A 26,945-nucleotide genomic window follows, 5' to 3' on the forward strand; every position below is an offset into this window, starting at 1 on the left:
AATCTCTCCTGGACTGTAGAAAAGCTAAACATTTGTTTTTTAAACTTGAAATTTCTCTAATTTCTATGTAAGATAAAAGAATGTTTCTGAGGATTGACTGAATCCCCAGTGGCTGTGAGCCTTTTAATTCCGTAACCATTGGATGTCTCCCCTGTGTGGGGGGCCAAGGAGGACTGGATGTGAGGTGGAGGAAGATGTTATCCGTGTGCTGTGTGCGGGACATAGTTTTGGAAACTTGGCTACTGGCTTTGGGAAATATGGGGTTACTGGTAGACAGGCTGTAGAAGAGGGTCACACACTGAGGAGCAAGAGGAGGTTGAGTCATATTGTGTGTGAACAAAAGCATTGCCCATCATCTGACTCAATAAATCACAGAATCACAGAATCACAGAATTTCTAGGTTGGAAGAGACCTCAAGATCATCGAGTCCAACCTCTGACCTAACGCTAGCAGTCCCCACTAAACCATATCCCTAAGCTCTACATCTAAACATCTTTTGAAGACTTCCAGGGATGGTGACTCCACCACTTCCCTGGGCAGCCTGTTCCAATGCCTCACAACCCTTTCAGTGAAGAAGTTCTTCCTAACATCTAACCTAATAACATAAAACAGTACATTTGGCAATGAAGCTGAAATGGCTGTCACCATATCTGAGGACGTACCCAAGGACTTAATTTAAATTTTAAGGCAGAGCTACAATACTCACTGAAACGAATAGATTCTGTATAATTCATATAAACTGGAAAAAAAAAAAAAAAGGCCCCCCACAACTTGAGTTTATTTTAATTACATGTTTGGGGTTGATTGGTTGGTTTGTTACCAGTGCTAAGAGCAGTGTGGGCTCTGGGTGCTCCTCACTGATGCTTCCACAGACAGGGACAGCAGTGGTGCTTCCATGCATGTGGGACTTTGCAGACACCATCACTGATAAAGGGAGCATGTTGAGATGAGCTGTCAGGGGCACAATCATACTTTTGGCTTTAATATACCGAGTATATCGGGTCTCTTGATATACCAAGTAACCACAGCTACCAAGTCCTGAAAAATAAAAGAACCCTGGAGTCTCAAGACTTATTTGATCTTGAGACAAGAGAGGCCAGACTCATAGCCTCCAAACTGGGAAGATTTACAGGGAGAAAAAAAAAAAAAGAAAGACACCCCTCTACTTCCCCAAACTAGCTTCCAAAGATCCCGATAATGTAAACATCTCAGCTCTCTGGAGTGGTTTCTTGAAACTGTCTGAAGTAAAAACCTACTGTATGTTTGCCCTATGCAAACCGTTTTATGGATGTCTTTTTCTTTAGGGAAATGTGTCAGGGTAGGATGAGGGAAAAGAGTCACCATCAGGTTGTTTCATTTTATTTTCCACATGGGTAAGTCCCATGCACCACATGAAAGCAACTGCTCCACTTCAGGTTTTTCTGGTCTGTCCCCTGGCTTTCCTGCGAGAAGCTGAATGACTTCCATGTTTATAATAAAACGGATTTCTTATCCAGACGTTTTTCTTCAACAGACCTATTCAAAACCTCAGATAAAATCTTCTGGAAATGCCATGAGTCCTGAGATGGATGTCAAATAGCTCTGTGGAGAACAGTCAGACTTGTTAGTGTCATGATAAACACCGCCCTTGGCCAAGGGGCAGTTAAGTAGCTTGCTCCTGTTTATCTCTTAAACAAACTTTGTAGATGCAGGTCCTCAAGCTTGGTATGAGAGGTTGCTGAAGAAAGGAGTACTGTGGTGGCAGGGCAGCCCTGTTTTGGCGGCAGAACTGGAGTAAAACTTTTTACTTAGTTATTTGTAAAATGAATATTAAAGTTAACACCTCTGAACATGATCATGAGCTCAATGAAGAACATGCTAAACACATATATGACTATAGCACTAGACCCAAATCATGATAAATGTCACTCCAGGGAGAAAATCGGTTAAAGTTAGGATATTAAATGGCAGTTAGTGTTAGGACAAAATGTTAGAGTTAGGAAAAAAAAAAGAAGAGTGGGTGGGAGTGGGTGAGTGGGTGGGAGTGAGTAGGAGAGAAGAAATTGTAGACCTGGAAGAGGCAGTTGACAGGCAATGCTTCTTTCTCCTCCACAAAGACAAGGAACACCTTCTTGGTAATCTCTGTGCCTTCAGCTTTTGGTGAGAAGTACCCAGGACAGCCATTTGCTAGCACTGTTATATTAGTGCTATTGCACTCAGTGTGTTTATCAACAGCAATGCCAAATATGTTATATCTGTCACTTTAGTAAATATGTTCTACTTTGTGAAAATGTCTCAGTGAAAGTCCTCACCGAGGCTCTGAAACAGGCAAACGTTTGGCTCTGATAAGTCCCCTTTAATGAAACAGGCTGCCAGGACCTGATGTCTCCTGGCCCAAAGGACGGGCTTTGTTTTGGAGCTCAGACACAGGAACGCAAGCCAGAGCCCTGATCTCTCCAGGCTATCACAGGATATAAAGTGCTGCCTGAAAGCAAGCTCCAGAGAGCCACGGTATCCTCCAGGAACGCTCTGTGTGTAGGAAGAGTAGCGCAGCCAAAGACGACATGAGGAGTCTGCTGGCACTGCTCGTCTTGACTATGGCCCTGGCAGCGCTGTGCTGCTGTGAAAAAGGTAAGAGGATGCCTTCCTTAGGAAAGCTGCTGGAGCTGCAGCCCCCAGGGAGCCTCCCTCTACCCTGGGAGAGATGCAAGGTTTTGGGGGGAGGCAGCGCCATGGGTCATTGCACAACCTCAGGTCTCTGAGGGGCAGCTGTAAATTAAAAACAGGGCTTGGGGTTAGGCAGCCTTATCTCCTACTGGGCGCTTTGTTCCACTGGTCAAAAAAATTAGGATTGCACCATTGCATTGCAGCAGAGAATTCCAACTATTTTAACATGTTGAAGCTTTTAGGTGACCTGGCAAAGGTAGGCTGGATGCTCAGTTTGGAGTCACTGGGTAACCCAGCCCTGGGGTGAGCCGCAGGCAAGAGTTGTGTCAATCACAGTGAGGAGGATTTAATACCTGCCAGCACTGGGGTGCCGTGGGATCACGGAGATAGGCACTGAGTCAAGTCATCACCTGCAGAAAAATGTAGGATGTGGAGAACTCTGGAGGGGAAAAACCTCGTATTGATGGTTAGAAAAACTGGAAGCCTTCTCATTGAATAAAAACACAGGTGATTTAGCCATGGTGATTTTGTAATCAAGAGACAGTAATGCAGTGACAACTCTTTAGCTGAAGAGAGAGGGAAAGGACAAAAGATCAGGAATAGCAAGTGTTTTCTCCTGACAGCAGGAAAAGAGAAGCCAAGTAGGAAGGGGCCCTGTTTTTGCCTGTATTATCTCATTCAAAGTTAATTTTCATTAAGTCCCTGGCATCAGATACATGATTCAATACTGGCAAATATATTTCATATATTTTGTTTGATCTGTGTTTTCCCTCTGTTGGTCTCTTGTTCACTTTCTCGCTCTTGAGTGTATCTCTATGTTTTTGTTGTTGTTTGTTTTTGTTTTTCCCAGTTGTTGTTATGTTCCAGATTGCTTAATAATTTTGGAGGAACTTCTAATTTTATTTTAGTTTTTGAAATCCAAGGAATATATACATTGCTTAAAAATAGAACTACACACACCCCTTCTCACAAAGTCTTTGTTTAAGCAGAGTTGTTATTTTTTGGTCTCCACAGTCCTCTTTCTGCCCATGAGTATGCTTATGCCAAGGAGCTTGGATGGAACAAACACTGTTGAAGAAAAATATGGTTAAAGACCGGAAGAAAAAAAATAATTGTGAAACAGTCCAGTGTGGGAAAGCCAAGATGAAGAGGAGACCTAACATTTCTCTTAGATGACGTGTTGCTTGGGTTTTTGCAGACAGCATTAAAAATTAAGTTTAGAAATGAAAACAGAAATACATTGTGTAAATCTTTTGTTGTTTAGGGGAGAGGGAAGGAGGTCGTTGGTGAGCCAGATACTCCAACCCTAGGCTGCAAAGCTGTGAGGGTAGAGTTTTTCTTAATTTTCACCTCTATTTCTCTTCCCTATTAACAGCTTGTGATTTCTTCCTAGAGTCAGGGAAAACACTCTTTCAAAAGAAAGAGGAGATGCTCAGCTATCTTCTGATTCTGTCCAAATCGGGGATTTTGCTCAAATGGTCCCTGAGCTCCAACTGTCTCTGCTCCTAGCAAGGGTAGGGAGGAAGAAAAAAGAAGGTCTTCCTCCAGCTTCCACAGTAGTTGCATGGTTATTGTGTCATTTGACCTTGTTTAGAGAAGTTGAATTTAAATGAATCCAGGCATAATGAGTGAATTTTGTGGTGGAGAAATCCATCCCTGAATTTTGGATGTTGATAAAACTCTTTCTGGGAAGGACAGACCTTCTGGAAAAGGGGGAAGCTGGATCCATTCAATAGAAAGAGGGATTCAGGTAGAGAGTGGACCAGAAGAGCAGACGTCACATGCAAACTCTCCTGTCTGTCTGTCTTACAGATCCCGAAGGCCCCTCAGGACCTCCCAGTGCTGCCAGTGAGTATATTGTTGTAATGACTCTTAGCTCCATTCCCCTGCATCCACCTCTCTTCTTCCCTTTGATGAGTTGAAGGGATGAACAAGAACTATGTTGACTCCCTCTAGTTGCTCCCCTTCTGCTCCCTCAGCACCGCCACCCCTGAGGTGCAGGAGCATGTGCAGCAAATGGAGGGGCTGCCTTTCACAGCCACGGGGCGGGAGGCACAAGGGGGGTCAGCCTCGCTGAACTGGCAAGGGAATATCACTCTGGCTGTACTAGAACCATAGCCTCTATCTCCACAACCCTTGAGGCAAGACATGAGCCCTGCAGGTTGTTAGTGGCTGGCTGCACCTCCCCTCCATGACAGAGGGTGATGTGGATGGAGTAACATGACTGGTCTCCATGCTTCTCTGATCTGCCCTCAGGGACCCCTCCAAAGGGACTGCTGTGTCCCCAGCCTCTCAAGAGATCAGAACCTGCCTGATGGTTTCCAAACACTGTTTTTTGGGGGATCTGCTGCTCAGCCAGTCTAATGCGTAGGATCACAGAGAAGAAAGGTTTAATACCTGAAAGCAAGTCCCTTACTTGGCTGCAGCTGAGGATTGTAGTCTCTCCTCTGTCAGGTTGCCTAGTACATAGAGATTTGCATGCCTTGGGATGTCCACAGGTTTCACGGCAAGCTGATCCTGACAGAAATCTGCATGGAAAATCCCCCTTGATCTTCTCTGTCCCTCTTTTTTTACACCTTGAAGGATAACATTGCTGCTGGTGAGCATGAAAGCTGGTATTTCTCCAGTCAGCCAATAAAAACATCATTTGGGAAAGAGAGAAAAAAAAAAGCACACACAAAACGAGTGTTCAGGGAAAGGCGGTGATTTCTGACAAGTCATTAATTGGCAGTTTCTGTGCAGTCAATATTTGGATCCTGAGTAAACCCAGCATGCTGGTGAGGGGACACGTCTCACCAGCTAAGCAGAAACAAACATCCCACAGTGTTGGAAGGGCACAAAATCCACTGTCTCTTAGAAATTGCATTCCCTCAGTGACACTGATAGTTTCCCAGTTTCTCTGCTGAAACATGCTGGTGTGCAGCTGCTGGAGTTGCCAGTGTGCCAGCATTCACGCACACCTCTGCGGTTGTGGGCCCATCTCACAGAGAGAGGCTGTGCTGTGCTCAGTCCTGGCTGGGGACAGTGAGGTGGCTTTAGCTCCTGCTTGTGGGGTGCTCCACAACCCTTCTTTGTTTGCACAGCCACAAATCCAAGGGGACAAATAAGAAATTTGTGCTGACAAGGTGTGTTAGTAGAGACCAGGGGTGAATGCTGACATGGCAAAAAGACCTCTCATGTTCTCCAGGTGCCTGAACACTGGGATGTGCATGTCCTGGGTGTATTTCTCCTTGTGTAACATTTACTTTTGTTATTTCATACCTTTCACTTTCCATGGAACTGTGCACATGTGAGCATCAGCAGTTCCATGTGCTGTTTGTAGCGTATGGCTAATTACAGGTATTTCAAGGTCTGGTGCCTCCTGTCCCACATCACTCGGTCTGAGGCAGGTTATAGAAAGCAAGCCAAGACTGAAGTTAGCTGCACTAGGGAGACAGGATGCCATTCCCTTCATTTTCTTCTTGTTCGTATCTTATTCTGTCATGACTTTGCCTTCTGTAAATTTGCTGTGGACTCATATAAAGGTTGAACTAGATGATCTTAGAGATCTTTTCCAACCTAAATAATTGTATGATTCTATGATATTATGCTACATGATAAGGGAATGAAGTTTAAGACAGAAGAGCCCTTGTTCCATGTAGACAGGCAGGTTGGGGTGAGGAGTGAGCCCACTTGTCAAATCTTGGAGTAGACAGTGGGGTGGGGCAGGTAGGACTGGCTGCAGAAGTTACCTCCTTACGAAGAAATAAAACAGTCCATTTTCAGAGTGTAGACTGATCTCTGATTTCTGTAGTCAGTGGTCCTGCATCTCTAACCTGCTGCATTCTCTCTTGGTAGGCATCAAGATTAAAAAGGAAGTTGCCAATGCCTTTGTGAAGAGGCAGAAGAGATCTGACTTTTACGAACGGTAATGATGCATGAGTAAGGCTGAGAGCTGGACTCTGGACCTGTTCTGAAGAGGGGTGGGAAGGTGGGGGGCCATGGCAAAGTATTCATCATTTGCCACACATCTACACATCATGTGTAGAAACAATAACGTATTAAGAGACCGACAGTGACAGATAAATGGCTCTTTTTTTTTTTTTTTCCTCATAAATATCCTTTCGGGAGCTTATAGCTAGACTTTGTTATTCCTTCCCATGGAGGACAGTACTAGCTTTCTGGGCTAGCCATGGGGACAACAGGGTACAAGTTAGAAGCTGCTTAAACCTACAGGGACATTAGATCCAAATTCCAGGATAATGAGCATCACAGAGTCCTGGTCACTACCTCTACCTCCATACAAAAGAAGCACAGCTCTGTTGTAGTGATTAAGCTAAATCTGAAGCTGCAGGTCCTATATCCATTTGTGCAGAAATTCTAGGCACAAAGATTTGGAGAAATCCTGGATATAAACACTTGGAGAAATTTGAGCTCATGCAAGGATATTCTTCATGTTTCCTAGAAGTTGTTAAGCTGCTGTCTCATGTAGGCCCGTGTCAAAAAGAATTATTATTTGATCTGTCTTGGACTGGAAAGATGATGTAGTTTTTAGATGACAGAAAAGTGGGAGGTCCTATCTGTAGAGAAGAGGATCAGTGCATGGTAGCAGGGGAACTGAATGATGTTGAAACCTGGAGTGATTAAAAACAAGATGAAATTCAGAAGTAGCAACTCTGCTGACTACACTGACCGCCCCCTTACAGGTGGGTCATCATAAAAGTAGCTTCTGCTACAAGAAACTACTGTGTAGCTGAGACTAAAAAATTTGGGCTTGCTCAGTATGGCAGGACAAGAACTGTGAGGGGAAAGGGTTGCTGTCTACAATAGAAGTGAGAATGATGAGGGAAAACTGCTTATACTAAGGGAAAAGAGTATCTAGTGGGAAAATGAGCAGAAACTGGGCACAAATAAAGGTAAAAAAGAAATAATAAAATAAATTAATTATAAAATAAATAATAACTTTCTTTTTTTTTTTTTTTTTAATAATAATAAAAAAATAAATTGCCAGATAGCTGGGGAATGGGGTTGGGGCCAAAAACCAACCAAACAAAAATATACTAATTGCTTCTGTGGTCTCATTTCCTGATAAAACTTCAAGAGCAGTTGCTTTAAGATGGGTTCAATTCCAACTTTCCTCAGCATTTCTCAAGGAGGTCTATCCCCATGTAAATAGGTATCTAACTCACAATGAGAAGTACCCTGGGGAATCACTCTTCTCCTGCTGGTATTGGGCTATGAAACCTCTCCAACTCCATTGACTAAATATGCAGAACAGCATCTTTCTCTTTGTCCACTCCAGGTACTTTATGCATTACAAAACCCCAATGGAGCAGATGCATGAGCGTTGTGAAAGCTACCCTCCTTGTGATTATCTGTCTGACCAAATAGGATTTTTCATGGCCTACAACCATTTCTTTGGGAGATACTAAGGATGGGATGATCACTTTGTTCATCTGGCTTAGGACCACTCTGAACCTCTCAGCAGGAAGAAGGTTGTGGGTGGGAAGGAGGGAAGATAGACTGGGACCTTCTTCAATTGTCTTCCTAGCCAGCTGAAAAAAACAAGGCAATAGTTATCCCACTTCTCTAGGTTGCATTATCTTTCTTGCTTTCATGAAAAATGTTTCTATTCAATTGACTTTCATGGTATTTTCACTGTTGAGAAGACTGTCTTACCTGTTTCCCTTGTAAATGCTCTTACATAGCCAGAAATCATGTCTCAGTACACTCCTCTGATTATTCTGTCACAAAATCTGCCTGTATTGCATCAATGTTTAAATCTGAAAAAGTGTGTTTGAGGAGTCCTTTTGGATGAGCCTTTCCATTTGTATGCTACAATCAATGACCATGAAAAGTGAATTGGAAATCTCTTCTTGTTTTTGCTACAATTGATTTCCAGTGAAGCTGGATATACCCAAGCAGAAACAACAAATCTGTTCCTCTGATGCTTTAGCATTGATGCTTGAATCTAAATGTGTTAAAATAGCTCTCAAAAGAAACAAATAAACAACAAAAAATAAACCTTATGAAATAAAAATAAAGCATTTCAATAGTGGATTGAAGTTGGGCCAACATTTTGTTTATACAAGGCAGTTTGTCTCTCTCTCTGATGTATATACATATATAACATATACATGTGCATATATATATAGTCTTCCATCTGCACTACCTTGTTCTGTCTCCCAGTATGAATATTGCATGTCAGCAACTTTCTGCACAGCTTCTCTTGACATGGTCTGTCATCTTGTATTCCCTGAGAGGTAGATGGCAGATCCCATCTCCAACAATATGGACTGCCGAACCACAGGAGACTGAGGAAGACCAAATCTCTCTGTTTCCATGTAATCTGGTGCAGCCGTTCCCAGCTACTGACTGCAATAAATACTGCTTACATAAAGCAGGTTGTTGTGCTGCTTCTCTCTGTTCCTCTGTATGACCTATATCTGCAGTTAAAGAGATGTCCAGAAGATAAAGCCTGCTCTTGTTAACCCTGAAGAGCAGGATCCAGATGCATGAGGCTTCCTTCTCCCCTCCTGTGCTCCAAAGTGAATCAGAAGTGACTACACTGAATTTCAGATCACGATTCCGGTACACTGTGACAGTAAGGGAGAGGAGAACCAAGCTTTTCCTGATTCACCATCTACTGAGTTCAGCATTTCTCTAAATGACCTTGCCCCAGTGCTGATGTGTGTGTGACAGCCTTCATTTGGCAAGCTGTCATGACTTGCATTGGCTATACTGACCTTGGCCAAGGAGAAAACATTAATAATTACCCCTGCTTGTCTCAATCAAGTACCTGAGGCTGATTCCTCTTTTAGCATAAACTGATGGAGCTTCACTGCTCACAAGAAGACTCACCTCTGAATGCCATCTATTAAAAATGAACAAAGTGCTCATTGAAAGCAGCAAAATTTTCATCAGGAAGATTAGTAGAGATTAATGAGCTCTTAATATCTGCTGTACTAATGTTAGGGCTCATTGTTTTTGTATAGTTTTGTTTGTTAAAATTATCCTGTGTGTATTTGCATCTTTCTATTAGTTTTATATTTGTATCTTCCTTTTGATATTTATCTATCTATCTATCTATTTATTTATTTATTCTGGGAAGGCGAACATTAAGGCCTTGGTCCTGTAATCTGTTCTATGTCACCAGATCTTTATATAGGCTGAAGTCAGAATGGCCTTTGGAGAGTTGAGTGTACAATTCAGATTACAAATATAATGCTGGATTGAAGGAACTCGATTTTCACCTGCTCAAGGCACATTTAAATGCCATTACACATCCTCTGCTGCCATCTTATGGCCATTGTATTTAAGGTCATGAGACAGTACCCTACGTTACTTTTGAAGGATTTTAAAATGCAAAGCCAGTGAGTGGGTTTCCTTCCTCATTCACTTCATAATGCATCATATGCTAAAAGGACAGGAAAAAAAAAAGTCAAGAGACATGATCTGCAACTGAATTATATCCATTTGGACTGATAGCGACTCTCACATTCTAGAGTGGCTGTTTTTCCTGACTGAATTTCCCACTGGAGCCTTTCACAGTTGTTAGCTGTTTTTTATCTCTACATAACCAAGAGAGGAGGTGCCTCTGAATAAATTCACAACCCTTTCTCTGCACTCACTTTGCCAGTTGAAGAACTGCTTTCTGAAGTACAGCCCAAAGTGATGGGGCAATTCCAAGGAGAAGTGGATAGGTTGAATTTATCTCTTTGCATCATCCTTCATGTCCAACTTTTGCATCATCTTTCATGTCATCTTATGCCACCAGTGGCTGCAGATACTGTCACTCAGAATCAGAATCAGTTAATGCAGTGTTATAGATCATGTTTAGGCAACCCAGTATGAGACCTTTTTGTCATCCCTCATGCTATTTCAGCAAATGCTCTCTGTCCACAGAAAACAAGCAGCTGCACAGGTGCTGCCTTTCCCATGGAATCACACTATGACTGCAGGTGCCTCTCTTCAAAATCTCTCTGACCAACCTATCACTAGCAGGTAATGAAAAGCAAGCTTCAATTCTCTGTGTCACAGAATGAGGCCCTGATGACTCCTTTTTGCTGTTTTTCTGTGCAGAAATATTGTCAGAGGCCATGGGTCTTTGCATGTGGGTAGCTCATTGTCCTTTGATTGGAAGAATAACTGGAAAGTGGCCAGTAGAGAGGGATTAGTCTTGGTGTAGAATATGGATTTATGCCCTTATTCTGAGCGTACCCATTTAAACAGTTCAACAAGGGGCCACTCTGTAGTGATATGAATGGAGGATTGGTAGCACACTATTAGGAACTGGGAGGAACTAAGGAGGAGTGTGACAGTTATGTTATCTCTGCTTCCAGATGGGATCCCAACCTACCATGCATTTCTGTGTTGGCTTTATCAGAGCTCAGCACTTCATTAAGGGGACTTTTTAAGCTCTTAGGTAGGGAGTACTCCCCACCTCATCTTCACATACAGTCCTCAGGAAAGAACTCCCTTAGACTTATCCAAGTCAGAGTTTTCTTCCTCTTTGCAAGAACAAGAGTGCAAGATACCTTAGAATTAAAAGCAATATCAAGACAAAGGGCATCTACACCAGCTAAAGTTGGAGCGAAGAAACAACTCATGAGGTCTCAATGCTTCTAGACCCTTTCCTATGGATTATGGCTCCACTTCTACCTGTCTGGATTGATTAATGACCTCTGAATTGCTTTAAGAATCTACCAAACAATCCTTGGTTGAAGAATTGTCACAAAAATGTGAGTGCAAATTAGAAACTTCAGAATTCAAGAAAAAAGGAAAAGAAACAGATGCAGGTGTTCTCTGCTTCAGCTCAACGTTCTTTATAATGTCTTGGGTGGACTCTAGGATGTCAGTACATCTGCTGGCCAGCCTTCTGTTGCTGATCTCCTTGCAAAGACTGGTAAGAGGGGTAAACATCGTACTTTGTTTGAAATGGTGAAATCACTTATCCCACTGAAATAAAAACTTTTTTTTTTTTTTTTAAATAAATGTTAAGTATGATTTTTTTAAGGAGCATTGGATTGAGTCTCATAGAACTGCTCCTCTCCTTTTCCAGCCTGTTTCATCTGAGACTCTGACAACAACAGTGTGTTGTTGGATAGGCAGTGACCATATTGCCCTATTCCTTGAAAGTGTCTTTTAGCTCCCCCCTCAGAGAAATTACAGTACTGTGAAGAAATAAAATGAATCCCTCTATAGTTTATGGGCCATTCTAACTTCAGAGAAAGCTACCAATTTAGTTATGTGTCTAGGATGAATACTTGAGATGAAGTGAGTATCTACTTGCAGAGTTCAACTGTCAACTGGCTATAGTACTTGACTAGCCCACTAAGAGATCAAAAAGGGAAAAGAGCTGTCATCAAACATACCATTTCTTAGGTGTTATTGCACAGGGTTTTTATTAATTAAAAATACTAAAAACAGAAAATTAGTGCGGTGTTTCACAGATTATATTATAAATTATTTTCCTCTTATAACATCCTTCTATTTAAATCCTTACTTGTGTTTTTAATGTTTATTTACATGACAAGTCCAGCTGGCCTTGTTGAAAGAAACCGGATAAGTAAAAGTCCTGGCACAGTACTACTATATTGTCTTTGTTGAACATTACACTCTGGAGCCAGAACATGTCCGAGAGGTATTATAAGACAGAAAGAAGAAATTCACCCCTGAGATGTGTGTAGGTTTCACCACCCCAGAATACTGTCTTGTTCGTTCTTTCTCTCTTCAAAACCACTTAAAATTCATAAACAGAATATTGAAATACATGGATTATGGGTCAGTCTTATTGTCTCTATCCCCTTGCTCTCTGAAGTTTTTAATGTATCTTCTGAAGTTTTTAATGTTAATGACTGCCATAAAATAAGAACTCTAGCATTCTGGTTGGCATTTGCCTGAGGTGGGGCTTTGACCTGCTGTTGCTCAGCAAAGGCTTGTTGAAGATGCCTGACTGGTGTGTTTTTTTGTGCCAGTATTGAAAAAAAATAAAAGAGGCGGTAGGGAAAAACCTGTCTTGCATCTACAGATATACATAAAAAAATCATAATTCTGATGCTAGCCTTCATTTTTATTATTATTATTTTTTTTTTTTTGATTTGCAGTCTGTGTCCCAACTTATGATGGATATGGCTCTACATTCCTTCGACGATCAGTACCTGGGGTGCAGAGAGCAGGTGATGGAAGAACTGGAGAGAGGAGACTATTTCCATAAGGAAATAGCTGCTAATAAAAACTATTTCAGTCTTTGGAAGAAGGCTCAGGAGGCTTTGTTAAAGAGCCCTGTAGGTCTCTTAAGGGAAATGCAGGAGAGTCACGCCATAGTCCTCATGGCTTACACCATGAATTCTTCCCTGCACTCTCAGCTGAACTGGGCCACATCCACAGCAGGAAGCTCTCCAGAGCAGTACAGACACAACTTCAGTTTCAAATATTTTCACTTTTACCTAACGACTGCTATCCAGATAGTGAAGCAATGGCAGAGCAGCAAGGAGAACATGAGGAAACATAAGTGCTATCGAGTGCATAGGGGTGTAAAAGACTTACATATTGAAGCCATGGTAGGCAGAAGAGTGAGATTTGGCCGTTTCACCTCTACATCTCGCCTCTGGAATGAAGCCCAGAAGTTTGGAAATGAAACTTTGTTCACAGTGACAACTTGCCTGGGAGCAGCTCTGCAAGGCTTTTCTTACTACACATCTGAGAAGGAAGTCCTCATTCCCCCTTATGAGGTGTTCGTTGTCAAAAACTTCTTCCGGACAGAGTATGGCAACCGGCTGCACCTGCATTCTGTGGGGAATTTCAGCAAGTACCACTGCCAGCTCTTGGAAGGTACTGCATATCGTCCCTTTGGGCAGGTGGGATGCAGGACAGTCTGTTCTCAAGTACCCCAATCAGCCCTCATCAGCTGTACATATACAGGGCCACACACAATGTCCAATCTGTAGCCTACCTCCTGTGTTTGCTTGTGAGAGCCACATGACCCAGTTTTCACCCATTTGTCATGAAACCTGTGAGACCCTACAGCTCACTGATGATTAATCCACCCGCTACCTAACAGATCTCAGGGTTCTTTTCGGCGTCCACTTATCCCATCTACCATTGCAAGAATGTTGCAGGATACATGTGCTGGGACCCCAGCATCCCTGTTGCAATGGCAGATGAGATTTGCAGGCAGCCTGAATTCAGGTATTATTCTGGTGGCTTGCAAGGCAGCTACACTGCAGGGCTCAGGATTACACTGGACTTTGATCCACCACTATTCTGGCAAGCTCAGGTAAATATAAACAAAACTACTGTTGCTTTAGTCCTGTTCTCTCTCCTGTGGCAGAAGAGAGGAGAGGTGCTGACTGGAAAAGCACATTCTGTCAGTTTCTTGGCTACAGAGATAACTATTCTGTGCTGGAAGACCACATTAGGTCTGTTCCACAGCTCTGTTCTTCTAAGAGTCCTCTACCAATATGGGACACCTGCTTTTGTCTGTTTGGAAAACAGTGTGTCAATTCATCCTCTGGGTACAAAACAATCATTCAGGAATGAGAATTTTTGCCCTAAGCCAGAATAGTAGGTAGACTGGAGAAGGTGTCTCTTTGGGGCAAATGATGTGTTAGCAAGGGCAGGAAGCTCTGATTAGATGAAGGAGGCCTAAATGACTGCTCTCTTCACTTTTTTTTCAGCTTCAAGAATCAAGAACAGTGGTTCTACTGCCTCTGCCTCTGCTGTTCTTCCTGGTGTAGTTGGAGTTTTCTTGTGCTTGGCTAAGCAATGACTGATTCTCCAGCTACATCCAGATGTATGCATTTGATTATCAAGACAGAAAAATAGACAGGAAATCAGTTGCTGGAGTTACTGTTGTTAGAGAAGGTTCATCACTTCCTTTGCTTTCAGCTGCAGCTCTCCAGATGAAACTGGGTCATTCAGCCTGGCTCATCAAAGCAGACACTCCCTGGACTCATTCAGACAGAAGGGCATTTATCTATGGCCTTAATGAAGAGCATGGCGGTGACATCATTCACTGTAGGTAGTTTGTCCCTTGGGCATTCAGGAAAGACACACATGACTTTAACAACATCTTTACAGATCTCTTAGTAACTTTGTTTTTAGTGAGAGAGCATCTGGCTGTGTGATGGAGAAGGCACCATGGTGGTAGACTGTGGTGGGTAAGTGTGCTTCCTTACATATCTCCTGTAAGTGCTGTGTCCCAGGAGACAGCCAAGGCTATGGCAGCAGCACAGCAGCCTTTCCCCAGTACATGATCCCACACACCAAAGCCATCTGATAGCTCTCATCTCAAACTGACTGTCTACATCTCACACGTAGAGGACAGAAGCATAAATCTTCCTTGAAACGTGAACTTAGCAGCAGAGGGTCACAGGAGGTGTCAGGCCTGTCTTCAGGTTCTATGTTTGCCTTTAGCATTTCTTTTGAAAAAGTCAGGCAGGTGATGTGTTCATAACTGTCCTCTAGTGGCTGATGAATATCCGTTGGTTATTATACATTGAAATGAAGGAGAGCCTGTGGAACCCACTGCTCTCTTCATGGTTGTTGGATGTGACTGAAATGTATTTACTTGTCTTTTTGCTTCAATGCTCTGCAATGACTAATGTTGGGGGTTGAACTTCTACGTGTTTACTTACCAGTTTTGGGGCCTTAGATGCCCAAACTGGAGCAGCTATGAAGTTCTTCCATCCCCAAAACATAACAATGTGGAAAAGATAAAGAACATTTTCTGCCTGCAAAATCCCCCTTCCAATATGCCTACCCTACTTCTTCACCCCTGGTTCCTCACCCCTTGGGCCTGGGCTGAGGCTATGGTCAGGAGACCAGCTGTGGTGATTTAACTTTGCAGTGGAGTCACCAGATAATTGAACTGAAACTCACTGAAATGTTTCATAAATGACCCCTGAGTGGTAACACCTCTCAGTCACCCGTGAACTTGGCAGGAAGCTGTGTTCACCATCACCTCTCCAAAGTGGTAAGCAACAAGTTAGTGATCCAAATGAGATCTGAATATAAGAGGACTGCACAAGTCGCTGACCAGCTTATTAGTTAAAGGTAAGGATATTCAAAAGCACCTGGTGAACTGCTTTACTCTCTGAGCAGCTCCATGAAAGCTTGGAGGTGCCATTCCCTTGGAAATCCTGTGGCAAGGAGTGTAGAACTTCAGGCACCTGAGCATTAGAAATGTAGATACCTAAGGAATGTGGGGGTCTTTTTTTTGTTTGGTTGTTTGTTTGTTTTGGGTAGACTAAAAGGAGTAGCTTGAGTATCAGCATTGGAAGTACCAGATTTAGGCATATGCAATGGCAGAGACCATCATCGTCTGATATGTAGTAGCATGTTCTGTCCAGCTGAACTACTGCTCCTGAAATCCTGAGGCGTATTTGTTCACACAGTTAGAACAGATTTAATACAGAACTATTTTACTATAAGCTTATTTTGTATTTATATTTCACACCACATTTTTGTTGTTTTTGCTTTACCAGTGACTTCAAATAATTTACCAACAGAACTTTATTTTGACGCCTAAATGCTCGGAGATACGAAGTACAGATTTCAGAAAGAACTACAGAGAGAACCAGAAGCAGCTGCTGCAGATATGTGTTGTATGGACATGCTCAAACTTTCCTCAAACTTTCCATCGAGGGTTAAAGAAATCAAGATGAACTTCTAACACATCAGTACATGTGTTCTGCTATTGCTGGGACGCAGGAATCCAGCCTTCTAGCGCAGCTATGGAATGCTTCACAAGGTGGCTTCAGCACTCTACAAGCCTCCTCTAAGTAGTCAGCTGCTGTTTCCAGGCTTTTCTTTATGGTTCTCTGTCCTCGAAGGAGGGTCCGTATGAAAATTAAAGAGGAGGAGGGTAGAGAACAAAGTCTGAGCTGTTGTGATGTTTCACCTGAGGAGGATCTGCTTACCATGGTGGTCGGTGGCTCATTTTGTTGCAGCATCTTAGCAATATCAGCATAGTCCAAGAGAAGTTCTGATACATGGAGGGATAAAGCAGGTGAACTCAGTAACTGATGAACAGCAGCCTCTACTGTGTCAGGGAAATTATCTGTTTGTAAACTCATTCCAACATATACATACACCAGGCTTCTTACAGCAAAACTATAATTTTTATAATGACATTGTACTGGTGCCACATTGTCCTGCAAGGTGTCCATGGACTGAGACATTCTAGAATAAAATGATGGGTTTATGTATTCATCTTTATCATATCCCATTGTGGCTTTCATCTCTTTCAAAGCATTGATCAGGAGCTGCAGATTCTCTTTAATGCTAAAGTTTTCTTTTACTACCAAGATGGGGAATTCAGTGCCAAGATAATGATTGAGGATTTTGGATATTGTATTGGTTGAAGAGACACAGATGTATACTAAGTCATACAGATTCTCGCAGGCTGTAAAGATCCTTTCTTTATCACTCTGAAGACCGAGGCAGGCTAACATTTCCGGAGTGAGGGTTTGGCTCTGAAAAGGAAACAGAAGAAATCCAGGAGACAGGGAAGGGTGGATGGGTGGGGGAGTGAAAATATTTTCATCTAGAATGTTACATTTCTGAAACTAGTATTACAAATTATCAAACTACCTGACCCTCCCTCCAGGCGTTCAGAGTTAGAAAAGGCTCTTTGTTAGCCTCTGAAGGGGTCTTACCAAGCAGGCCGGCAAAATGTGGTGTAAACAGCTGCTAGTGTAATTATTCTTGTGGATGCAGGAATTACAGATCTGACCTTCAGCATGTCATCTGAAAAGCAACAGAAGTAGTGTAAATGAATTATTCTCTCCTTTTTGATGTTTATTGGTGAATGTATGGAAGTCCTATCAAACAATCTACTTTACATCGTCCTTAGAAATAGAACCCTTTGGTTTGTATGTACTGGTGGGTCTGCACAGAATTAAATGTATTCTGGGGAGGGGGAATGGACACAGCAGAGTCAAATGCATGAGTCATCTACATGCAACAGGCAAAGCAATTGAAGGCTGAGCAATGCAGTGTTTTTTCATAGGCTAGTGCTTGCTGTGAAGTGACCCGTGTCTGTCAGTTCACACAGTGGCTAGACATTGCAAGCATTCCTTGAGAGGTGGAAGTGAAAAACATTCTCCTTGCCTTGGCTCCTCTCTACAGCTCCGAAAACAAGTGGGGTTTGGTACTCTATTTCTGGGTTGACTACAATAGCTCACTTTTTCATGGGAAAAGAAGCTGGAAATTGCAGCTTACTCATTTTATGCTTTATCTTGCGCTTTCATCTTAGAACCACTCTCTCCTGAGGAGACAACGCTGGCAACCAGATGCCTGTGGGCAGGAGGCCCATCTTTTGAAGGATCAGAGCTTGGAAGAAGTCTAACCTGGATGAATGCAGAACTACAAGATTTTGTTTTGCTGGCACACATGAAGCCTGTACTGATTTCACTGTCAGTGCTGGTTTTTTGTATTTACGTGGGACTGTTCAACTTTTCTTCCATAATTCACAGGTGTACAAAACCAGTCATGACAACAATTCATTATTTCAAAAACAGAAATAAAAATGTATAAATCCCTATATGAAACCAAATCTTGTACCCATACAAATGAAAAGTGCTTCCCAACATGTTTTATATCCTGAGATCAGCAAGTAATACCTTCCCCTTCCAGCCCTGGCTGCAGGTACCTGTGAAGGTACCTCTGTCATAGGCAGACACATTCATGCTGTACTTGTTCTCTTCAGGAACAGGTGGCCTTAGGAGGAAATAACAATTTTGAGGTAGCATCAAATAAACTGAATTAAAATTGGAAGGAAGGGGAAACGAGGAAGAAAATGAGAAAAATCAGGATAAACATCACATAATAAAATTGATGACAAGCAGGCAGGCAACAGGACCCAACTGAAGCCCAGCTCTGGATTCCTAACTCATCAGATGCTGCTGGAAACCACCAGAGGAACACAGGGGAAAGAGGATGAGATCACTGTCCTGTACGCATTCATCCGATTGCAGGAGCACTCAGGCAAAAACAGGTAGGCAGTCTAAATGTTTAACTAGAAATCCTCTGGGAAAAATCTCTGGGGAGCTCGAGAAATAAGCAGAAATACAGAGATATATGTGGTGTCTGCCTAACTGTAGAAAACAAATGTAAAAATTGGAAAAAGTGTTAATGTGAAGAGTAAGAGGCTGTTTTAGGTTTAAAGGACATAAAATCAACAGCAGTCACAGGAAGATGAAAGAATGATTCAGACAGAATAGATGTTCCAAGTCTCTTCCACAGCTTTCTAGTATGTAAAATGTTCACTGATGTGCCGTTCCTTTTGGAATATTTTTTCTTCTCAATTTCTGCAAATGAGCATAAACAAATGGCCTTTCAACAAAACGTCACTGGAGTGGAAAGGATTAACATAACACTGAGTCAGAGAGCACGCCACCAACATCCCAGAGGCAGAGCTGATATGAAATTATACTGGCAGGGTTTTATGTCTCCTGAAAATCACAAACTTTTACTGTATACGAACTTTGCTTGCTCCAGCTTGAAGAAAGATGAGTTAAAGAGTTTATTCTCTTAACAGAGATGCAAGGTAAGCGGCTGAAAGAAATGTACACTGCTGTGCAAAACACTGTGGAAAAAATATCCCTTCAGACTGGTTTGTATTTCAAAGCTGAGACTAAAAGCTGTCTAGAGGACTGCTGAAATCATTCTGTTTCTACAGTGATCTTGTTGGGGAGGGTGTGTTTAGTGAAATACAGCTGGGTCAGTGCCAGTTGATTTGCAGTTAGCAGATAATGCAAGAACTCCAGAGGACCAAAATGACACAAATGAATCTTTTAAGAAGAAAAATCTAGCTAGTCTCCTACACACAACTATTTGTACCTATAGCTGTGGTGTGTAGGCACCAAGAGCAAGAAAGGACTTATCTTGGAAAAACACAAAGTAACGCATGAAGTTGGCCCAGATTTGCAATAAAAGGGTTGAGAAAATGAAAGTACCGACAAGAAACCAGTCATCCTACTCCTTCATAATCTGCCCCTGTTGCAATGTAAGATGCACGCATCTAAGTCAAAATCATGCTAAAGCATTTTTACTTTGCAGCTGGTGATGGGTTAAGAGAAAGTGGCACGGGGTTGATTATAGAAGCTTAGAGATGAGAAGTAACTCCACAATCACTGATAACTCAGTCACTTTGGACGCCGTATCTTGTCAGGCAGGTAATGCTTGACATTCACCAGTGAAAAAACAACGGGGATTCAATGACAGCATTAGAAGGGGATGTGATTAGGAATATTGAAGAAAGAATCAATGAGGGAAAAGGGACTAAATATCAGGGAAGAAAACACAGCTGGAGCTGTGTGTAAGGTGCAATAGGTTAGGATGCGTTTGGGATAGATAATTTTGCCGTTCTCTTTGAATTCCCAAATGTGAGTTGATTAGCATGCACACAAATGTCTTATATGGTAACATTTCCTCTTAAATGCAAGGAGTGGCTTTAAACACCCTTACACTGGTACAGACTGTGCGCGCTCCACCAATCACCACAGTCATTTAAAATTTAGATGCCACTGACTGAAAAAAATAGGCTGATACAAAAGTGTCTCGGTAACAGGCCTTTCATTTCCACAGCTTATTTTAGACTTTGCTGACTAGATGAGCTTGTTCTGTTTTTTAGTGAACTAGTTCTGCTTCTACCATCTGCAGTTTCCTAGGTGAAGAAAGACCCATGCTCATTGTAACAATATGCTAATTACATGTTTGTTAGCTGTTTTTGTTGCTCTCATGTCTCATAAGGTCCTTTTGCAATCATTTGGCTAATGATATGAATCAATGTTTAAGATTTCTAGATTTACAAGCTATGTTTTGGGATTTGATTTGCTGAGTATAAAAAGAATCGGTGGGGCAGGGACAAAGCAGCTTACATTTCACTGCTTTTTAAGGGCTGGCACTATGGGTGTAAACAGTGAGAACTTTCTTTGATCTCTTGAAGTAGCTGACTTCTGAGGAATGGCGCTGAGTGACCTCCTTTATCCAGATAACCCCAAGAGACGACAAGAATTGATCCATCTGCACCAGGAATTGCTTGACTGCATGTCCATGAATTTCCACGCAACAAATGAGCTGGCTGGAGTTCTGAATACACACCTGGGATGTACTATTAGCCACATCAAGATGAGAGAGAGCAGCACTGTCAAGGAAAACTGTGACATTATCATTCAAGCGATGAGTGAGATTCAGCGTCAGGTGCAGAAGATTGATAGTGACATGAAGGAGAAGCTAGAGCCTGTGCTATACCAGAAGCTGTATGACATCAAAGAGCCTGAACTGGAGAAACTTGCAATAGCCCATAGAGTTTTTTCCATCATTCTCGGAGAAGCAACTTCTACAGCTGGGATGGTAGCTATCAAGCTAATTGGCTCCAACCTTATAACTCTCACTGTTAGCAAACTCGTCAGCCTCCTTGCCCAGATCGGGGCATCCGTTCTTGGGGGAATCAGCATCACCATTCTTGGGCTCGGCATTGAAATGATCCTGCATGCCATTCTGGGAGCTGTGGAGAGGAATCAGCTCCTGGCTGCCGTGAGAAGCTATGAGGAGCATCTGGCTGAGTTTAAAGAAGCCTCAGAAAAATACCAGCGTGCCATACATGAAGTGACTTCCTCAGTCAGACACCAGGTTCAGTGAAAGAAGTCAGTGTTCTCTTTCCTGCTGTGACAATGACTGCAGCAGCTACTTCTGCAGATATTTTTGTTTGTTTGTTTGTTTGTTTCATTACAGTAGATGAACTTTGGATTTTTTTTTTATTATTATTTTTTCTTATTAGTGGCAGCAGAGGAAAGATAGATGTGTCAGATCAGAGAACTGGCACAGAAATATGTTAATAGTGAACTGGCTTAAAGGTGCTCCTGGGAGGCAACAGTTTAAATACTTGGCACCTTTTCAGCTGTTTTCCAGAATGCATTGTAGATAACCTTGAAACGTTATTAGTAGTGGTGACAATAATATTCACTGCTGAAACAGTAGCGGTGAGAAGGTGTGATTTTTCTCTTACCGAGTTGCTTTGTCAAAATGACATCATGATGGGAGACAATTATTTCAACAAAGCATTCCATATCCTCATCTAGATGGTTCATCACAACAGGTGCAGTTGCTAAACTCTCTTAACGTGGATTTGTTCTAAATCTGATAGGCTCAATTCCCTGTTCACAGAAGCGATTACAAGGACTAGCTGAAGCACATTTCCTGTCCCATTCCTGCCTGAGGAGCCAGCCAGAGATCTTTAAATAAAATCTAATGCCAGCAGATTAACAGATAAGAAAATCATGGGCCTACAGCCAAACACACACAACCTTGCCCCACAGTTGAGGGAAAGCAGCTGTAGAGCAGCAGGCGTGTCTGACTGTGAGTAACCTCTCATGCTCGGTATTGCCCTGCTCCTGCTCACCCACAGGTGAACATTTCTGTGCACAGCTGCTGCTCTGTTTATTGACATGGCACTATGCACTTAAACAAGGGTTGGTAGGATTACAGCCCTATTAATGTGCTGAATTTGTTTTCAAGTCCTTTACAAGCCACCAATGCGGGACTGCCAAGAACATGCACAGATTCTTCTTTTTGCAGTGTGCTCTCAAATGTCCTTATTTTGCAGATTTTAAAGAGAAAGCTAGAAGAACATGGTTTGCTGTCAAGGTCTGATTTGCGTAGAATGCCTTTTTTTTTGTTTTGATCTTTGAAGAAAAAAAATAATAAAAAATATCTATTTTAAGAGCTCTCTTTCATATACTTGTTGTTGTTGTTGTTGTTGTTGTTGTCACAAAGATCGATCTCAAACCAAATCGTGAAAAAGATTAAAATCTGCATTATACATGCAGTTTATCAATTCTTGTTTGTCTCCATGATCGATTAATCGAGTAAAATTACAGTCAGTAGAATGTATAGATCCGTTTTGAGTACCAGCTCCCCCCATACTAGAAGCATATTCAAATTCATACGTACTTGTTAATATTCAATATTATACGTTTATTTTAATAGCTAGACCGTGCCTGTGAAAATAAAGAGACGTGTGAGATTACATCAAAGAAGCTCTCCATTCCATTGTCTTCTTAACTATTCCACCCTCCCCCCCCCAGCCAGCCTCCTACGATTCCCTTTCTAAACCATTATCTTCCGACTCCTTTTTCTTTTGTGTTCATCTGCGAGGAAGCCACTAGATGGCAATGGGAATGCAGCTGCTGGCTCTCGAGCAGCTCTCACAGCCGCTAGGGACAAAGCCCAGAGCTCGGGAGTTTAGGGGGCTCAGAGGCCAGGGCTGGAATGAAAACCAGGGACCAGCACAAGCTGCAGACTGGGCGATGTGGCTCAGGAGAGGCAATTCAGAGGAGACAAAAAGCATTTCCTTACCTAGACACAATGTTTGTGGTGACATGGTGACCTGAAACAGCTAGTTTCTATAAGACGTGACTTCTCCTTGCTCCTGACCCACATGGCACTCAGTTTAGGGGTATTTGTTTAGAGGCGAGCGATCAGCAGAAGCAGCAATACTTTGAGTGCTGGAGAGGCAGGAGTTCCTGGTTCCTGCTCACTTTCTATGTGCAAATGTACATTCTAATTTAGGAAGAAAAAGCACAAGCTCGGTACGTGCCTGTGAGATTGCTAATCACTGCCGTAGGAGAATAGTGGAGCCAAATAAAAACCAATCTATTGCACTTTTCAGGCATTTTGAAAATAAATGCTAAGCAGTTTGGGGGAGGAAGGACATGGAATGAAGGTCATAAATCCACGCAATTTGTATTTACCTTTTGATAGATCTTTGTTTCTGGTGGTCTTAAAAGAAAGACATCTTCCCTGAAAAAGCAGGTGTTAAGGTGTTATGTCCATGAGATGTTGGAAGATGTTGGTGGTGCTGGAGGCTGATGGTCTGCAGCCTTTTCTGCTTATGAGGTAGGCCGGAATCCTGAGCGAGGTGGGGCAGGCACCCATGACCTCACAGAAGGGTGTGTATGGCACCTTCTAGCCCCATGAGGCAGTTTTGAGGTGAAAAAAAAAAACACACAAAACACTGATCTCCTTAAGACCTTCCCAAACTCTTTCCCCCAGCTCCAGCAATAAGAAAATCATGGGATTTGCTTGTGTTGCTGACAGTTCTGTTTTTCTTTTTACTTTGTTCTTGAACTCAGCGCAGCATGCATCCAACTGGCTAAATGAGAGAGGCCAGCAGGGCAGAATGAGTTCACCTCTCTGCTTCTGCTAGGTTACTGAAACACTGTCCCTCCAAACAGGATATACTTGCCTGCTTTTCCTAGTCCTCTGATCAGTCTTACACTTGATCTTCCATGGGTATCATAACCAGTCTGAGGCCAGGCTGCTGGCTCTTCTCCTCTAGACTCCTGGTGCTACTTCTCTGAGTGACAGAAGTATATGGCAAGTGAGAAGTATGGGGCAATATCACACTCCACACCAGCTCTGAGTCAGCAGTCACTCCTGGGAGAATGCAGCTATAGCTGCTCCAGACTCCCACAGACTTATCAAATAGCTGCAGTTCAAGTTTGTTAGCAGAAGCTTCAGCTCCCGTAGGAAAGCAGAGCTATCTAAATCCGTGCTTGCTTTTTATTTTTATTTTTATTTTCAATGTAGTAATTTAAATGTCATCGGTTTTCTTTAGTGTGATTTTCTTAATTTTTGTTTTTTCCTTCTTATTTTGTGTGATCATTTTTTTTGTGATCAAAGTTATTACCTGTGGACCAATTTTGTAAATACATCTCGTTTCCAGGTCAGGAAATTCCAGAAGAAGGGAGAGAAGTGGAGGAATATTCGGAAGAGGAGGAGGAGGAGGAAGACGACTCAGAGTCTGAGGAGACATCACAACAACAGCAGCAGCAACACAGTGAGGAAGCTCTTGCAGAGACTGGGTCTTCCGCTGCAACCTCAACGCAGCAGCAGCAACAGTCCTCCCAGCCTGTTGCTGCGAACCAGATACAGGCACCTCCTATGCCTGGGCCACCTCCGCTAGGACCGCCTCCAGCCCCTCCACTGAGGCCCCCAGGACCACCCACTGGCCTTCCTCCTGGCCCTCCGCCAGGTGAATATTTGATCTGCTCTGAAGGCTGCAGGCTGTCAGTTGTACAGACATTGAATCAGTTTGGGAGGTTTAAAGCAGAGCATGTTGCACATGAAGTAGAGAAGCCCAGTGTGGTAATTGCTGAGGCCTGTGTGGTGTCTTCTATGGTCAGCGTATTGTTTTCTTCCCAATGTCTCTCCCACAGTTTGATTTCTGTTATCTCCTAGAGGGGGAACCTTAAACGTCAAAACAGCTACTTAGTCAGTAATTTTGCTCTATTCTACTTTTCAGGCCAGAAGCACAGTCAAATGCTTGACTGAAAACTTCTTTCATTTCTAGCTCTTTAAATTCAGATAACCCTAACTGAGTAGCTGTTCCCAACTATTACTTCAATGCATGGAGAAGAGTCTTTCTCCAGGTTAAAGAAGATGGATGCACGAAATGGTGGAGTTCTCTATTCTTGGCAAGGCCAGGAAGGGGACCAGTAAAACCGCTGTATTGGACTTCCGGAGGGCTGACTTTGAGCTGCTCAGGACACTGGTTGGTAGAGTCCCTTGGGAGGCGGTTCTGAAGGGCAGAGGAGTCCAGGAAGGCTGGGCGCTCTTCAGGAGGGAAATCTTAATGGTGCAGGAGCGGTCTGTCCCCACGTGCCCAAAGACGAGCCGGCAGGGAAGAAGACCAGCCTGTCTGAACAGAGAATTGTGGCTTGAGCTTAGGAGAAAAAAGAGGGTTTATAATCTTTGGAAAAGTGGGCAGGCCACTAGGGAGGACTATAAGGATGTTGCAAGGCTGTGCAGGGACAAAATTAGACAGGCCAAAGCTCATCTGGAGCACAATCTGGCTACTGCCGTTAAAGATAACAAAAATATTTTTATAAATACATCAACACAAGAAGGAGGACTAAGGAGAATCTCCATCCTTTACTGGATGCGGGGGGAAACTTAGTTACAAGAGATGAGGAAAAGGTGGAGGTGCTTAATGCCTTCTTCGCCTCAGTCTTTAGCGGCAATACCGGTTGTTCTCTGGATACCCAGTACCCTGAACTGGTGGAAGGGGATGGGGAGCAGGATGTGGCCCTCACTATCCACGAAGAAATGGTTGGTGACCTGGTACGGCACTTGGATGTGCACAAGTCGATGGGGCCGGATGGGATCCACCCAAGGGTACTGAGGGAACTGGCAGAGGAGCTGGCCAAGCCACTATCCATCATTTATCAGCAGTCCTGGCCATCGGGGGAGGTCCCAGTTGACTGGTGGCTAGCAAACGTGACGCCCATCTACAAGAAGGGCCGGAGGGCAGACCCGGGAATCTACAGGCCTGCCAGTTTGACCTCAGTACCAGGGAAGCTCATGGAGCAGATCCTCTTGAGAGTCATCACACAGCACTTGCAGGGCAAGCAGGCGATCAGGCCCAGTCAGCATGGGTTTATGAAAGGCAGGTCATGCCTGACGAACCTGATCTCCTTCTATGACAAAGTGATGCGCTGGGTGGATGAGGGAAAGGCTGTGGATGTGGTCTACCTTGACTTCAGCAAGGCTTTTGACACCGTCTCCCACAGCATTCTCCTGAAGAAACTGGCTGCTCTTGGCTTGGACTGGCGCACGCTTTGTTGGGTTAGAAACTGGCTGGATAGCCGGGCCCAAAGAGTCGTGGTGAATGGAGTCAGGTCCAGTTGGAGGCCAGTCACTAGTGGCGTCCCCCAGGGCTCGGTGCTGGGGCTGGTCCTCTTTGATATCTTCATCGATGATCTGGACGAGGGCATTGAGTGAACCCTCAGTAAGTTTGCAGATGACACCAAGTTAGGTGCATGTGTTGATCTGCTTGAGGGTAGGAAAGCTCTAGCAGGAGGATCTGGATAGGCTGCACCGATGGGCTGAGGTCAACTGCATGAAGTTCAACAAGGCCAAGTGCCGGGTCCTCCACCTGAGGTGCAATAACCCCAAGCAGAGCTACACGCTGGGAGAGGAATGGTTGGAGAGCTGCCTGGCAGAGAAGGACCTGGGAGTGATGGTTGATAGTCAGCTGAATATGAGCCAGCAGTGTGCTCAGGTGGCCAAGAAGGCCAACGGCATCCTGGCTTGTATCAGGAACAGTGTGACCAGCAGGGCTAGGGAGGTGACCGTCCCCCTGTACTCGGCTCTGGTGAGGCCGCACCTCGAGTACTGTGTTCAGTTTTGGGCCCCTCGCTACAAGAAGGACATAGAGGTGCTTGAGCGGGTCCAGAGAAGGGCGATGAAGCTGGTGAGGGGTCTGGAGAACAAGTCCTACGAGGAGCGGCTGATGGAGCTGGGCTTGTTCA

The 26,945-nt window shown here is 43.4% G+C and overlaps 3 protein-coding genes across 3 annotated transcripts; all 3 read left to right on the top strand.

Moving 5' to 3' along the window:
- Nucleotides 1-2,543: 2,543 nt before the first annotated feature.
- On the top strand, nt 2,544-8,057 carry LOC311221933 (osteocalcin-like; the record flags this gene model as incomplete). The annotated part of the gene is made up of 4 exons (XM_084305946.1): nt 2,544-2,610; nt 4,459-4,494; nt 6,484-6,553; nt 7,928-8,057. 4 exons carry the CDS (start codon nt 2,544-2,546, stop codon nt 8,055-8,057), a joined length of 303 nt encoding a protein of 100 aa, XP_084162072.1.
- Nucleotides 8,058-11,476: 3,419 nt separating this feature from the next.
- Nucleotides 11,477-14,419, top strand: ART4 (ADP-ribosyltransferase 4 (inactive) (Dombrock blood group); the record flags this gene model as incomplete). The annotated part of the gene is made up of 3 exons (XM_084293550.1): nt 11,477-11,530; nt 12,732-13,458; nt 14,304-14,419. 3 exons carry the CDS (start codon nt 11,477-11,479, stop codon nt 14,393-14,395), a joined length of 873 nt encoding a protein of 290 aa, XP_084149676.1. The 3' UTR covers nt 14,396-14,419.
- Nucleotides 14,420-20,595: 6,176 nt separating this feature from the next.
- Nucleotides 20,596-21,273, top strand: LOC311209276 (single-pass membrane and coiled-coil domain-containing protein 3-like; the record flags this gene model as incomplete). The annotated part of the gene is made up of 1 exon (XM_084286540.1): nt 20,596-21,273. The coding sequence occupies one exon, from the start codon at nt 20,596-20,598 to the stop codon at nt 21,271-21,273; it is 678 nt and encodes a 225-aa protein (XP_084142666.1).
- Nucleotides 21,274-26,945: the final 5,672 nt, after the last annotated feature.

This window comes from Netta rufina, assembly GCF_964035555.1.
Source record: "Netta rufina genome assembly, chromosome: 1".
NCBI classification, from domain to species: domain Eukaryota; kingdom Metazoa; phylum Chordata; class Aves; order Anseriformes; family Anatidae; genus Netta; species Netta rufina.